The sequence below is a fragment of the Neoarius graeffei genome, chromosome 20, assembly GCF_027579695.1.
Source record: "Neoarius graeffei isolate fNeoGra1 chromosome 20, fNeoGra1.pri, whole genome shotgun sequence".
Taxonomy (NCBI): Eukaryota; Metazoa; Chordata; class Actinopteri; order Siluriformes; family Ariidae; genus Neoarius; species Neoarius graeffei.
Genome location: NC_083588.1, coordinates 53,260,131 through 53,276,528, shown reverse-complemented (window position 1 = coordinate 53,276,528; position 16,398 = coordinate 53,260,131). Strand labels below are relative to the sequence as shown.

The 16,398-nt window shown below is 43.1% G+C and overlaps 1 protein-coding gene across 2 annotated transcripts in view; it reads right to left on the bottom strand.

Moving 5' to 3' along the window:
* plcl5 (phospholipase C like 5) overlaps nucleotides 1–16,398 on the bottom strand; it is a 229,225-nt gene that overhangs the window by 13,860 nt on the left and 198,967 nt on the right. For both annotated transcript variants that reach the window (XM_060901979.1, XM_060901980.1), the window contains exon 5: nucleotides 14,605–14,714. In XM_060901979.1, coding sequence (XP_060757962.1) covers nucleotides 14,605–14,714 — 110 coding nt within the window. The remainder of the gene's footprint in view (nucleotides 1–14,604; nucleotides 14,715–16,398) is intronic.

Genomic DNA, 16,398 nt, shown 5'->3' with positions numbered 1-16,398 from the left:
ACTCGCTGACCTTTGTCAACTGAAGGTCAAGGTGAAGGTTATTTTGCTGAACAAAATTAAAAAAACCTGATTGAAAAAAATCATGAAAATTGACAGAGTTATAAGTGATTGAAAAAAAAAAGCCTGTTTTTCATGGATCAATCTGGTTCAGTGATCTGGATCACCACCAAAAGTCATAGCAATGTAATTCGTGAAATTTGGTGATGATTGGTTGAAAACTGAGGGAGAAATAGTGTCCTAAAAAACATTACGATAATAATAATAATAATAATAATAATAGACAACAACTAGATAGAGACTAGAGATGCACCGATTTGCAATTTTTTGGGCCGATTCCGATTTCCGATTTTCTATGGAGTGTGACCTGCTGATACCGATTTTGGCCGATTCCGATTTCATTTTTTCAAACCACTTCACAGCACACACAAAGACTATTTTCTTTTTATCTTTTCTTTAATAGAACATTCTGCCAGATTTTCAGTAATAAATTTTCAACACCTCAAAGGTTGAAAACAAACAAAAAGACATTGTTCTTTGTAAAATCTTTCTTCATGTTTGGTATTAACATATTAATTCCTGAAATAGGAAATTCACACAAACATTTTTTCTTTTCCCATCTAATATCTGGCACAAAAACAACTTCCCCCTCATATATTATTTGCCTACTGCTATGGAACACACTTTCATAAGCCTATTTACATCTGAAAACTTATGCCTTATAGAACAACCCATTTCTTCATTCAGTATCAAAATACAAAAATAATTTCCAGTCATACTTATACCATACCCATTCTATCATCTTTGTCAAATGTGTATTTGTAGACTAATTTCCAATGGAATCAAGTGCAACCAAGGTTGTAGAACAAACAAAAAGACATTTTTTCTCTCTCTCTTTGTACAAATCTAACTAGATGTTTGGTAATAGGCTAACGTATTAATTCCTGTAATGGGAAATTCACACAACCACAAACGTTTTCTTCTTTTCACATCCAATATCTGGCACAAAAAAAAAATTCACTATATTTGGATATCCAAATATAGTGATTTTTTTTTTTTGTTAACGGCGCGCGCGCCGGACTGACACTGTTCTGCGCAAGCGCAACACAATCGCACTAGAAAGCATGTTCAAGCTGCCCGTGTAGCTGCAGTCTTTTTAGTTGCGAATTACGAGTATTTCCACTTTCATCTCTATGTGATACACAAGTTTTGATCGGCAGAAAATCGGCATATTTTAATTTTGACCGGCCGGTCGCCGGTCATGGCCGATCACGTGAAAATCGGCCGATTCCGATCGGCAGCCGGTCAATCGGTGCATCTCTGATAGAGACTGTGACTAAAGTCAGTAATTTCTGCTAGCTGTTACAAACTGGGATGTCTGGTCACTGTACCCTATAGATCCGGAACTGTACGAGATAGAGAATGATGCTTGGTGAGGAAAAGTTGCGCCCTGCTGCTCTGAAAAAAAAAAAAGATTGAAAAAAAATCATGAAAATTGACAAAGTTATTGAAAAAAAATCACGTTTTTTCATGGATCATTCCAGATCAATGATCCAGATCAGCACCAAAAGTCATAGCAACTCAATTCAGCCCAGGGGTATTCTTTTTTTAAATATTTTTTTTGGGCTTTTTTCACCTTTATTGGATAGGACAGTGCAGAGACAGGACAGGAAATGAGTGGGAGAGAGAGACAGGGAGGGATCGGGAAATGACCTCGGGTTGGAATCGAACCCGGGTCCCCGGATTTATGGTATGGCGCCTTAGCCACCTGAGCCACAACGCCCTCAGCCCAGGGGTATTCAAGTGAAATGTGGTGATGATTGGTTGAAAACTGAGGGAGAAATAGCATCCTAAAAATGTTAGGACAATAATAATAATAATAATAATGAAAAGCAGCCTGTTACAGAAAAATTGCAAAACACCACGTCCGCCATCTTTAGATTTGAGTTTTTAGCAACTGTTACAAAATAACTTGTAAAATGAACATCTCCTCATGGAATAACGTCACCATATTAGCAATGACACATTTTTCATTTTTCAATCTGCTTATGTGGCGTGTCCACCATACCACTCTCTCTGTTCGCTGTTACCACAGAAACAATAGCGTATTAGAACAAGCTCATTAATATAAACCTTTAATTTGTCTCGCAGCCGGAACAAGTGTCAGAGCTGCTCTTACAGAAAACTATTCAACACCTTCTCATTAATCAGACGCAAGAACTCAACAGCGCTGTGCTACATGTTTTAAAGCTCTTTGGTTAAACAGATTATCTGTGTAATCATCCTGTAATCACAACATTTGCAATGAAAACAGCACATGCATATAAACCTGTAACCCTCCGTACTTTGGCCTCATACACACACCGCACTTCCCTCTATGACCTTCAATTAGACATGCTCTCTGTGACCTCCATCGATACTCCAACCACACCAAACACTCCTGCTCCTGTAATGGGCCAGGTTCTCTGACCTAAATAACGCAAGTCTTCTGATATAAATACATCATAGTTTGAAGCATGAATTATGCACGCAGCTGGGAAACACACATATGTTTAGACCATGGATAGGACAGCAGTGACACACACGCACAGTGTCCAAATCAATAAAATCAATATTTGTGTCATTTGCTATTTGGTAGACCTGGCGACTTGTCCAGGGTGTACCCCGCCTCTCGCCCATAGTCAGCTGGGATAGGCTCCAGCTTGCCTGCGACCTTGTAAAACAGGATAAGCGGCTACAGATGATGGATGGATCCTATTTGTTATTGGTTCTACACTATACATCATTAAAGGAACAGTCCACCGTACTTCCATAATGAAATATGTTCTTCTCTGAATTGAGACGAGCTGATCTGTACCTCTCCGAGCTTTGCGCAACCTCCCAGTCAGTCAGACGCGCTGTCACTCCTGTTAGCAATGTAGCTAGGCTCAGTATGGCCAATGGTATTTTTGGGGGCTGTAGTTAGATGCGACCAAACTCTTCCGCGTTTTTCCTGTTTACATAGGTTTATATGACCAGTGACATGAAACAAAGTTCAGTTACACAAATTGAAACGTAGCGATTTTCTGTGCTATGGAAAGTCCGCACTATAATGACAGGCATACTAACACCTTCTGCGCGCTTCGACAGCGCATTGATACCTTCACTCCTGTTTTTTTTTCTCTCCCCCGCCCCCCCTAACTTCTGTCAATACAACCAACATGTCCACCAAGACAAGTAGCCTGCGGGGGAGAGGGGGAAAGCAAGAGTGAAGGTATCAATGCGCTGTCGAAGCGCGCAGAAGGTGTTTGTACGCCTGTCATTATAGTGCGGACTTTCCATAGCATAGAAAATCGCCACGTTTCAATTTGTGTAACTGAACTTGTTTCATATCACTGGTCATATAAACCTATGTAAACAGGAAAAACGCGGAAGAGTTTGGTCGCATCTAACTACAGCCCCAAAAAATACCATTGGCCATGCTGAGCCTAGCTACATTGCTAACAGGAGTGACAGCGCGTCTGACTGACTGGGAGGTCGCGCAAAGCTCGGAGAGGTACAGATCAGCTCGTCTCAATTCAGAGAAGAACGTATTTCATTATGGAAGTACGGTGGACTGTTCCTTTAAACTAGTCAAAAACATTCGCCGAGGGATGTGTGGGAAGAAATGAGCCTCAAAATATTCTCACAAATGGTCAAAAATACAGCAATTGAAAATGTAAACAAACAAACAATTCCTGTACATACTTGACCCCAACCCCCCTCAATTTCCATTGCTGGTTTTAGTTTCAGGTTGAATCAGGGCTTGGATCCACAATTGAACTGAGTTAGAGTGCACTTCAATGTAGACTAAAGCCCCTTCCACATATGAAACCTGTTAATGTATCAAGAAAAAAAAACCCAAACACTTTACACTTAATACAGGGTTCTCCAGAAAATGCTAATACGCTAACGCTAGGGGGGTTTGGGAGCATGCCCCCCAGAAAATTTTGAAATTTACATGCCTTCTAGTGCACTCAACTAATAACTTACTAACCATTTCCCTGTAAAATACTTGCAAAATCTGTATGAACTTTCCCTCCAGATGTGTGTGTGCTTAGCTTTCTCAGTTCCCCTCTGTAGTACGCTGCCTGGCTCTGTAACATAACTACATACGCTACGGTGTGGTCGCATGGTCTGGCTCAGCCAATCAGAGCATGAGAATCGATCAACAAATATGATGTTGCTTCTGGTCATGACCTGAATCGAAGACAATTTTGTGGTGAAATAATTGGATTTGTAGCAAATTACGGACAGCAGAGACGATACAAATTGCTTGAACATTGAAATGCAAGGGTTTTTTTTTTCCCTGGGATTGAGTAGCCGGTGCAGACCGTCTACGTAGGTGGAGAAAACCACCAGTCGCCAGTGCTTCTGAACATCTCTGTATATAGAGAATAAGTTTTCATTCCCACTTAGTCTTCAATAACTGTAATCATAAGCCATGGCCTAATGGATGGAGACGCAGCTTTGGGAACAAAAGGTCACAGGTTCGATTCCCTGGACTAGCAGGAATGGCACAAGGCACTTAGCCCCCAACTGCCCACCAGGCTGCTCTGGGTATGTTGTACACCGCTCTGGATTAGAGTGTCTGCTAAATGCCTGTAATGTCATGTTATATTCCCACCTGACTGTATTAAACAGGATGTTACAGAGCGTGAACCTCAGCTAGACATGTAAAACACGCTAGACCGGATATGGCATATAATTCACATCATGACAAGTCCATATTGTTTTGAGACATTGGCTAGTTAATTATCAACATGGCACCAGCCGAGCAGCATCAGATATTTGTTGAGAGAGTTCTTTTCCTGTTTCTGAACATTTGTTTTGTTCAAGCAAAGATGATGTATAACGATTTTGCTTGGTAAAAATATATTTCTATTATACGAATAAATTTGCATGCAGATCTGAAGGTGTCACATGAGACATATGAAGTGGACAGGAGCAGAAGATGGAGAGGCCACTTGAGAAAATGTTTTTCGGTGTCAGTAATTCCGTCGCAGTATCACTGCGTCATCATTTACATCACTGTCAACATTATCATCACCAATTACAACACATTAATCCAACGGTTCCAATTCCCAATGGATCCATGGCAAAAGATTAAAGTTACTAGGTTGTTTCTACGTTACCATTCTGTTTCTGACACCATTACAGCATAACAGCGATAAATAAACGGTTTTCGGTGGGAGTGTGAATGGAGTTTAAGACCATTTCACTCAGATGCTCTCAGCCTAGATGGTTTGATCCACATTTAAGCGTCATTGCCGTGTTTTCACCTGCCTAATGAACCTCACTGAAGGGGAAACACGCCATTCATGCTGCAAATGTGCAATCAGCTGTAGATGGAGGTGATATTGAGAAGTGCAGTGTAATAGGGTTTAGGATATGCTGGCGTATAGCTGGAGTTTATACCGGGATTGATATGATGGGGCGTAATTTAATCAAAGGCATTGAGACTTAAGCTGTCATGAGAACTAGGAGATCAGGCAGTTTACACACACACACACTTATCTGTGTACATTTTCCGCCCTCTCTACATTTCTCTCCTAATCTCAATCACTGAGGTGAGGAAGAAGCTGTGTGTTCTACTTTCACCTTTACTCCACACTTTGGAAGGAACCTGATTTCATATATATTTAACTCGGTGTGTTTCAGACTTTAGCACAGGCCTCCTGGATCAAATCCAAGAGAGAAAATATGGATTTTATTGTCTCATCCTTGATGCAAGGAAAGAGATGGGGGGCGAGAGACAGAGCAAAAGAGAGAGCGAGGGAGGGAGAGAGACAGACACGGGGAGAGAGCTAGAGGGGAGGGGAAAGGGGGGAAAGAGAGAGAGAGAGAGCAGGAGAGAGGGAGAGAAAGGGAGTAGGGGAGAGAGGGGGGAGAGAGAGGGAGGGGGAGAGAGAGGGGGGAAGGAAGAGGGAGAGAGACAGGGAGGGGGGAGAGGGAGGGGGGAGAGAGAGGGGGGAGAGGGAGCGGGCGAGAGAGAGGGAGAGAAAGGGAGTAGGGGAGCATACATGTCAACCTTTGGTCAATCAAACCTGTATAACCAACCTCCAAAATCCGTATTTCCCTTATAAAATCCGTATAAGATGCAAATTAAAATAATTTACCTAAAATTTGAATGATAATTAACAATGATTGTGGCAGCGGGGGCGTGGTCAGGCGCCGGTCTGTGACAGGAGGGCGGAGTCAGGGAAGGTAAGTGGCAGAATCACTACACCTGACGGCAATTAACCTGTGTTTGTGTGTCTTCCCAGTGACCGCGCCCTATTTAAGGAGGGAGAGCGAGAGCAGAGGGGAGCTTCCCTGGACGAGACGCTAGTGTGTGTGTCTCTCTGTATGTGCCGAAATATCGTTAGACTGAAAAGTGTGGCAATAAAGCCTTGTGTTACACCTGATCTCTGTCCTGCCGTCCTCTGTGCTCCACCCACACGTTCGAACTGGTTACAATGATATATCCCAGTTACTTTTTATTCAATATTAATAACAATAAACCTTCAGAATGAATACAAAGTATTTTTCCAGTCTCACCTGTGAAAGGTAATCCCATGTGATCTCGTTTGGACGGTAAACCTGTTGGTACAGTTAAACGCAGCACATGAATGAGGCATCTTTATTCTCGGCTACTGTCTAGACGCTATACCAGAGACGGCTGAAGAATCTCCACTTTGCCACATCCAATATGGATGACGTACGATTCTACGCAGAAGGCGGCGTCTATGTTTATATGTCTATGACTTCACGGTTGGCGGGATTCTCGCAATGCGGTGTGCGCATGATCAAAAGTGGAACGAAGTCTCGCTACCACAAGATAACGCGCGATCTCATAAGACTCTTTACTGGCTGTCTGTGCTGTACAATACGTTTGTCATCGTGGGAATTGATTATAGCTCTAAATATATATTGAAGTTTTTTTAAAGAATCCGTATAACTTTATTTATACGCCCGTATACTACGTTTATTGAATCAAATCCGTATAAAATACGGACATTCCGTATAGGTTGACATGTATGGGGGAGGGAGGGGGGGGGAGAGAGAGAGCAGGAGAGAAAGGGAGTAGGGGAGAGAGGGGGAGAGAGAGGGAGGAGGGGAGGGAAAGGAAGAGGGGGAGAGAGAGGGAGGAGGGGAGGGAAAGGAAGAGGGAGAGAGAGAGGGAGCGGGGGAGAGAGAGAGGGGGAGAGAGAGGGCAAGAGAGAGGGAGAGAGGAGGGGGTGAAGAGAGGGAGGGGGTGAAGAGAGGGGGGGCAAGGGAGGGGGTGAAGGGGGGGCAAGGGAGGGGGTGAAGGGGGGGGCAAGGGAGGGGGTGAAGAGGGGGGGCGCAAGGGAGGGGGTGAAGAGGGAGCGGATGAAGAGAGGGGGGGAAGAGGGAGCGGATGATGTGTGTCCTGACCAGTCCCAGCACATCTACTTGACCTGTGGGACACACACACACACGCGTGCTTTTTTCTGCACTCATTTTTTGAATCAGGAAAATGTCTTCAGTAGTGCTGACCCAAAAAACAAACAAAAAAACCCTTTAAAAAACATTTCTCTTTCTCTGTAGCTGCTGTGAGGAAAACACTTCATTCAGCACCACGCAGCACAGGTATGACTTGTTCAGCATTCACGAAGCTCATGTTTCATTCCCCAGAGACGCTCCACACTCCAACACAATGCCAGGGAGTGTGCTGCTTGTTCCACAAGACTGTAAATCCCATACACACTCCAATTCACACGCCACCTGTGTCTGTAACCTCCATCCATACTTCATCTTAAAATCCTCACACACACTCCGCCTCTCTGTCGAACTTTCATTTATGCTTCGCCATATCATAACCCTGATTCACGCTCTGCCTCTCCCTCTCTGTGACATCCATCACATTGTGTACACTGAACTCTGAAAAAGTCTTAGACACACTATTCTTTAGTAGTTTATTTTTTCTAAACTTTGTGATAGATTTTATTTTACTATTTCTACATTATCGAGTCAGAACAAAAATATTTGAGATTTCCAAACGTTAGTTTACCAGCACAGAATTAAACATTACATAAAAATGTTTGTACATTTTTCAGACAAAAACAACATAATGAAGCCTGGTGGGTTTGCTTACAGCTCATTTCCTTATAATAAAACTGAATACACTGTACCCGAGACTACTTTTTTCATCATCACATCAAATATTGACTTTGTTTCATTTATTACAGTTTTCTGCTCTTTATTACGCCGGAATATCGTCTCATCTCATCTCATTATCTCTAGCCGCTTTATCCTGTTCTACAGGGTCGCAGGCAAGCTGGAGCCTATCCCAGCTGACTACGGGCGAAAGGCGGGGTACACCCTGGACAAGTCGCCAGGTCATCACAGGGCTGACACATAGACACAGACAACCATTCACACTCACATTCACACCTACAGTCAATTTAGAGTCACCAGTTAACCTAACCTGCATGTCTTTGGACTGTGGGGGAAACCGGAGCACCTGGAGGAAACCCACGCGGACACGGGGAGAACATGCAAACTCCGCACAGAAAGGCCCTCGCCGGCCACGGGGCTCGAACCCAGGACCTTCTTGCTGTGAGGCGACAGCGCTAACCACTACACCACCGTGCCGCCCCAGAATATTGTAAAAAAGGAAATAAAAAGGAGTGGAGGCAAGGAGTAATATTCGTCTTTGACTTGTTCAATGTCATACTAGCTGAATGGAATATATCTGAAATACCACCCAATGCCAGTGAATATTATTTAATTATTATACATATGGGCCACTTTTTCCATGGACTAAAAACATGTATTCTATTCCCTTCTAGTGGGTTTACTGATGGCATGCAATATTATCATATCGCTTATCCTCCATGTATTACGCTGCTCTCCCCAATGGAGAATGAGTGTGCAATATTGTTAGAATACTGAACGTTGTCAGGACAACACAATGTCACACGTGAACATCCAATGACAAAACTTTTCTGTTGCGCATACGCACAATAATTTCTTTGTCAGCCGGGAGAGAGAGAAGACGGGGTTAATTCAGTGCTCGGTTTAAGCATTAAATAAATAAACTGAAAACTGAAACTAAAGACGCGCTGAACACCCGAAAGGCTACCAAAACTTCATTACATATTCTTCACGCATATTTACAAGAGAAAAACATACCAACGGACATCGATAAACTGGAAAAGAGACACGTCGGAGATGTAAAACTTCCACGCGAGTGAATGACTGACAGTTTGTTCACAAACATGGCTGCCAAGTTTGCTTCATTAAAAGCCAAAGATTTAAAGAGAAAGACACGCTGAACTCCTGAAAGGCTACCAAAACTTCCATGGATATTCTTCACGCATTTAATCTTCCGCATTAAATATATGGAAAAAATGTAAAAGAGACACGTCGGAGATGTAAAACTTCCGCACTAGCGAGTGACTGACAGCTTGTAAACAAACATGGCCGCCAGGTTTGCTTTGTTAAAAGTGGAAGATTTAAAGAGAAAGACATGCTGAACACTCAAAAGGCTATCAAAACTTCCCTGGATATTCTTCATGCATATTTACAAGAGAAAAACATACCAACGGACATCGAAAAACTGGAAAAGAGAGCAATAGCGGAAATATGGTCAAAGTTCTACTTGGAGGTGAGGAAAATCGACAAAGACTTTTACAAGAGGACTTCACTCGTGGACTTCACTCAGCAAAGCCCTTTGGTTTTGAACAACTGTAATGTAACAATGAACTACAACCAAAAGTAACTTTGAACTTGAACCGTCATCCTGTATATACAGTAGCTTGTATATAAGTTGGGTTATTGTTCAAGCTTTTTGGACTTGTCCCATTTTTAGTGTTAGAACTTTGTACATGGCGGCACGGTGGCGTAGTGGTTAGCGCTGTCGCCTCACAGCAAGAAGGTCTGGGTTCGAGCCCCGTGGCCGGCGAGGGCCTTTCTGTGAGGAGTTTGCATGTTCTCCCCGTGTCCGCGTGGGTTTCCTCCGGGTGCTCCGGTTTCCCCCACAGTCCAAAGACATGCAGGTTAGGTTAACTGGTGACTCTAAATTGACCGTAGGTGTGAATGTGAGTGTGAATGGTTGTCTGTGTCTATGTGTCAGCCCTGTGATGACCTGGCGACTTGTCCAGGGTGTACCCCGCCTTTCGCCCGTAGTCAGCTGGGATAGGCTCCCCCTTGCCTGTGACCCTGTAGAACAGGATAAAGCGGCTAGAGATAATGAGATGAGATGAACTTTGTACATGTACATTGGATTGACAGAACACTGAATTACATTCGATCAGAATCAGCATTCAGTATTGGTAAGTTACCCCCCTGTTCTTAACTTTTTGTAAAATCTATAATTGTTCCATCGAATGTGTATGTATAATAATAATAATAATAATAATAATAATAATAATAATATTGACTGGCTTTTTTGTGGCATATCAGATATATTCCATTCAGCTACTCGTCTTCGACTCGTTCAATATCATGCTAGCTGAATGGAATACATCTGGTATACCACTCAATGCCAGCCAATATTATTTAAATATACCATATTCACTAATTCACTTTCCTAACCTCACTAATATACCCAACAGCCAAAAGTATGCAACACCCCTCTGAATTAGAGTTCCAGTGTTTTAGCCACAGCCATTTCTCACAGGTGTGTACACAGCCATGCAATCTCCATAGACAAACATTAGCAGTAGAAAGTAGTGAAGAATACTGTGGAGCTCAGAGACTTTAAACATGGCACTCTCGCAGGATACCACATTTGCCACAAGTCAGTTCATGAAATCTCTGCCATCTTCAACTCTAAGTGCTATTATTGTAAAATGGAAGCATCTAGGAGGACCATCACCAGCTCAGCCATGAAGCACTAGACCAGTTACAGAGAGGGCTGCTGAGTCCTGAAATACGTACTGTGTAAAGATTGCCTATTCTCTGATGCATCATTCACTGCAGAGATCCAAACTGCCTCTGGAGGCAACATGAGCACAAGAACTGTGCTATGAAATGGATTTCCATGGCTGAGCAGCTGCACACAAGCCTAAGATCGCTCTATGTAATGCCAAGCGTCAGCTGGTGTGGGGTAAAGCATGCAGACACTGGAGTCTGGAGCAGTAGGAACATGTTCTCTGGAGTTATGAATCGCACTTCACTAGCTATCTGGCAGCCTGATGGAAGAATTTGGATGCTAGGAGAACACTATCTCTCAAAATGCATGCTCTTCCTCTTCAATTTGTGCCTCCATGAACATTGGTTCATCAAAGCACCGCTTGCTGAGTTTGGTGTGGAGGACGTCCAGTGGCCTGCACAGAGCCCAGACCTCAACCCCACTGAACACCTCTGGGATGAAAGCGAACTTCAGTTTTGAGCCAAACCTTCTTGTTCAACATTGGTGCCTGGCTTCACAAATGTGCTTTTGACCGAATGAGTACAAATTCCCACAAATGCAATCCAAAGTCTCGTAGAAAGCCTTCCCAGAATCCACGAAGGGTGGATGGGAGATGTGTGTGTGTGGGGGGGCAACTGCATATAAATGGCCATGGTTTTGGAGTGGGACGTCCAACAAGATCATCTAAGAGTGATGGTCAGGTGTCGACATACTTTTGGTCATATAGTATAGTATAACTTCACTAATATACTCACTGGCTTCCATATATTTCACAATTATTCCATGAAATCGAGTCGTACGTGAGCCGATACCAAAAAGCCATGTACGACGAGATTTAAGTGGAATAACTGTTTTATTCTGTCCACATTCACTGGATTTTGAGAAACAGAGCATTTTTAGTTTTATTTTTGGCAAATTCGATGAATAAAAACTTTATACAAAACGTCCGACAAAATCATTTCCACTGAGAATGTAAACAAACCGGCGAAATGACAGGAGCAATTTGTGAAAAATGCTATAATAATAATAATAATTATTATTATTAAATTAAAAAAGATACATTCTTACCATCAAATACTTTTATTCCATATTTTGAAATTTTTTTTTTTTATTTCGAACATGTATAAGAAAATGTATGTAACTATTTGTACATACAAAAGAAAGAAAACGAGAAATTAAAAAAAATAAAATAAAACAACAAAGAGCTAAGACATTACAAAACACCGCTCATTGTTCGAAAAAGGAGTGGGAAGAAGTACAATACTTAAATAAAATATTTTGTTGCTTTTTTTATTATTTTTTGGGGGGGTTTCTTCTTCTGGGCTTTTTTTTGGTGGCTGGCAAACTAACTTAAGGGTGCATTACTGCCACCGACTGGGCTGGAGCGTGGAACAGGAAAAAAATCTCATCGCATCTCATTATCTCTAGCCGCTTTATCTTTCTACAGGGTCGCAGGCAAGCTGGAGCCTATCCCAGCTGACTACGGGCGAAAGGCGGGGTACACCCTGGACAAGTCGCCAGGTCTTCACAGGGCTGACATATAGACACAGACAACCATTCACACTCACATTCACACCTATGGTCAATTTAGAGTCACCAGTTAACCTAACCTGCATGTCTTTGGACTGTGGGGGAAACCGGAGCACCCGGAGGAAACCCACGCGGACACGGGGAGAACATGCAAACTCCACACAGAAAGGCCCTCGCCGGCCACGGGGCTCGAACCCAGGACCTTCTTGCTGTGAGGCGACAGCGCTAACCACTACACCACCATGCCGCCCACTGTGCTATTTATGCTTCTTTTAAATACTTGATAATGTTTGGGGTTTTGTTTTCGAGTAGAGTTTTTATTTCGTCCTCGGTTGGTTCAGCAACACGTTCCGCCATTATGTTTTTCTCTACTCGCGGTATATGATCTGATAGCCTAGTAGTATAGTAGCCAATCAGAGCGCGCGATTGCTCATATCCAGTGAACGTGGATAAGCACTGCCCAAAAGCAGAGCTCCTGATGAGTGCATGCTACATTAATTAATTTATTTATTTTCCTAACATTTTGAATATACTTTACTAACTTCACTAGCGGGCGGCACGGTGGTGTAGTGGTTAGCGCTGTCGCCTCACAGCAAGAAGGTCCAGGTTCGAGCCCCGTAGCCGGCGAGGGCCTTTCTGTGCGGAGTTTGCATGTTCTCCCCGTGTCCGCGTGGGTTTCCTCCGGGTGCTCCGGTTTCCCCCACAGTCCAAAGACATGCAGGTTAGGTTAACTGGTGACTCTAAATTGAGCGTAGGTGTGAATGTGAGTGTGAATGGTTGTCTGTGTCTATGTGTTGGCCCTGTGATGACCTGGCGACTTGTCCAGGGTGTACCCCGCCTTTCGCCCGTAGTCAGCTGGGATGGGCTCCAGCTTGCCTGCGACCCTGTAGAAGGATAAAGCGGCTAGAGATGATGAGATGAGATGAGATGAGATGAGAACTTCACTAGCACAATTCACTCACCTTGTTAACTTCGCTGACTACACATCACTAATACACTCCACTGACACGCTACGAACTTCAGTAACGTCACTGGAGAGCAAAAAATTTGCTACACGAACAAATTACTGAGCAGTATTAGTCAGTATTACTACTTCTGTGTATAAACCCCAGTCACACTTCAGCAAATTTCTCTGTGTGCTGCCGAGACCCCAAATAAGGTTATAATCAGCAACAATTAATTACTGCAGCATTAGCAACAAAAACAGGGAGGGCTGTCCTGCCCTGAAGCACTGCTGTTTATTAATTCGTACACTCATACCAAGTTGTGAAGTAAAAATCTGCTTTTATTAGAAAATAACAGTCGAACATGCATCGGGTCCTAGACACTAACAACTTATTTTCACACCCAGCACTTGCTATATGGACATGTTAAAGTGCCATTCCACCATTGGATGTATTTTTTTGGCATAAAATACAATATATTTTATGACAACATGACTAGACAGAGAAATCTTTTAGCTTCAAAATGATATATCAAACATAATTTTTTGACAACGACAAGTATATTAATTTTGCGACCAAAGTCACCTACCCTTTTAATTTCCGCGCGGTAGTGAAACGTGATGTCATCGGCAGGTTCCCCTTCTTGTGTACCACGTCACGTGTGACGTGGCACGGGTTATCAGCAATGGCGGATAGAACGCGATTTCCACTTGTCGATTGCTGTGCCGATATTCACCATCGACCGTCTCCTTTGGGCATCACTTGCTATTTTCCTTCGCTTCTTTTCCGAAGCTGACAATCGCGTTCTATCCGCCATTGCTGATAATCTGTGCCACGTCACACGTGACGTGGTACACAAGAAGGGGAACCTGCCGATGACATCACGTTTCACTACCGCGCGGAAATTAAAAGGGTAGGTGACTTTGGTCGCAAAATTAATATACTTGTCGTTGTCAAAAAATTATGTTTGATATATCATTTTGAAGCTAAAAGATTTCTCTGTCTAGTCATGTTGTCATAAAATATATTGTATTTTATGCCAAAAAAATACATCCAGTGGTGGAATGGCACTTTAAGTGCTTCTTTCTTCCTTCTTCATTTCCACCCAAACGCACACACACACACACACACACACACACACACACACACACACACACACACACACACACACACACACAGAGTTCAGGAAGTGCATATACATTACACACACATGCATACACATGTTTGAGTTCAATGTTTGACCAGTACGCTCACCTTGAGAACAGTAATGTTCCAGGCGTAGCTCTCCATAGCCTTCTGCAGTTTTCTACCTTTCAGGCCCTCCTTGGCGCCGATCTGGTGCAGACCTTCATGGAAATCCAACCCTGCAAAACAGAACCAACAGACTCAATCCCTCCGCACCAGGAGTCGCCGTCATATCCTTAGGGAAGCCTGAGTCTCATTGAAACATCCTGAAACCCCAAAACAGCACTACACGCTTCACCAAAATCACACAGCAGATGGTACAATCAGATTGAACTCCTATACTTCCCATCTGCTCTCGGTCTGTCGGCTTCAAAGTGGAAAATTACTGTCTCTCTATTAATAATTGTCACTTGTTTGTCTATAAATAAGATTTTTAACTGATTTTGTGCTTAAAATCAAAAGAAATAATAAAAAATATTCTGCAACAATGACATATTCTGGTGAAAACTAGTAGTTTGTATTTCGTGCAAGCCCCGAGCTCTGTTTTTCCCCAAGCTGAACGCGTTCTGTTTTTCTGCACACTGAGTAACAACAGCAAAAATCCACTTGACAACAAACCAAAACCACATTTTGCTCTTGAAGCCATTAGTGGAGACACAGTCCTTTAAAACCCAGCTTGGCCTAAACAAATCACTGATATTCCCAAACACATGTACGCATTTTAACAGCAGCACTGAGAGTGACTCTGAATTTATGGTGCTCTAGCTGCAATGTCAGATTTACACTGAGACTGAAGTGTCTACTTGACTTGATTTTTTTTTCTCCTTAGGGCCCTGTCACACTATAGCGTTTTGTTCGACGTTTGGTTGCGTTTTTAAAAATTTGAGAAACGCCGGGGAACGTCGACGTTCTTCAAATTAAGTTTCTAGGTCAACGATGTTGTAACGTTCTTGTAACGCTTGGGTAACGCTCAGCCAACGTTCCCTCAGTGTCAGGCGACGTTTGTGGTCCAAAATAGCAGCAAAACCTAGCGTTCTCATAGCGTCCACAGCGCTTTGATAGCGTTATCATAGCATTTGGGTAGCGTCTGCCTTGCGTCCAGGTAATGTTCTGGACGTTACACAGACGCTGGAAAAATTCAGAACGCTGACAGACGTTAGAAAGATGTTGAAAGAGCGTTACATGAGCGTTAAGAACGCTCGGCGAACGCTGACGAACGCTGAAAAACGTTGGCGACACGCTGGACAGACGTTCGATGGACGTTACACAGGCGTTAGGCAAGCGTTACCCAAGCGCTAGGCACGCGCTGGACACTCGACCCTGATGGGCCGGCGTCCGCCTAGCGTCCAGGGAACGTCCTGACTTTCGAGTAACGTTCGAGTAACGCCCGCAAACTTTCGTGTAACGTTCCTCTAACGTGTAAGTAGCGTTTTGATAGAACGTCCTGAATTTTTGTGCACACCCAAAACTATTTTTCACCCTCAGCGTTCGCCGACGTCCCTCGACGTTCCCCAACGTTTGCCGACGCTCGTCTAACTTTCTTGTAACTTTTTTCTAACGTTCTCGACGTTCCTCTGCGTTTCGCAACACGTTACTCGAACGCTGGTGAGAACGTCGTAGTGTGACAGGGCCCTTAGAAGGATTTGTGCAATTAGTTTTGTCGACACACAGATCGTCGAAGCTTTATCTGTCTGAAACTGAATCCTGGTACACAAGTTAAAGGTAGACTGACTTTCAGATTTTTCAAGTGTACAGTAGGTCATAAAAAGAATTTTCCCCGACACTCAATTATTTCTGTTTCATGGACCGAAAGCCACTGAATTTGAATCATAGACTTCCAATTTTATTAGTTTTTTTTTAAAT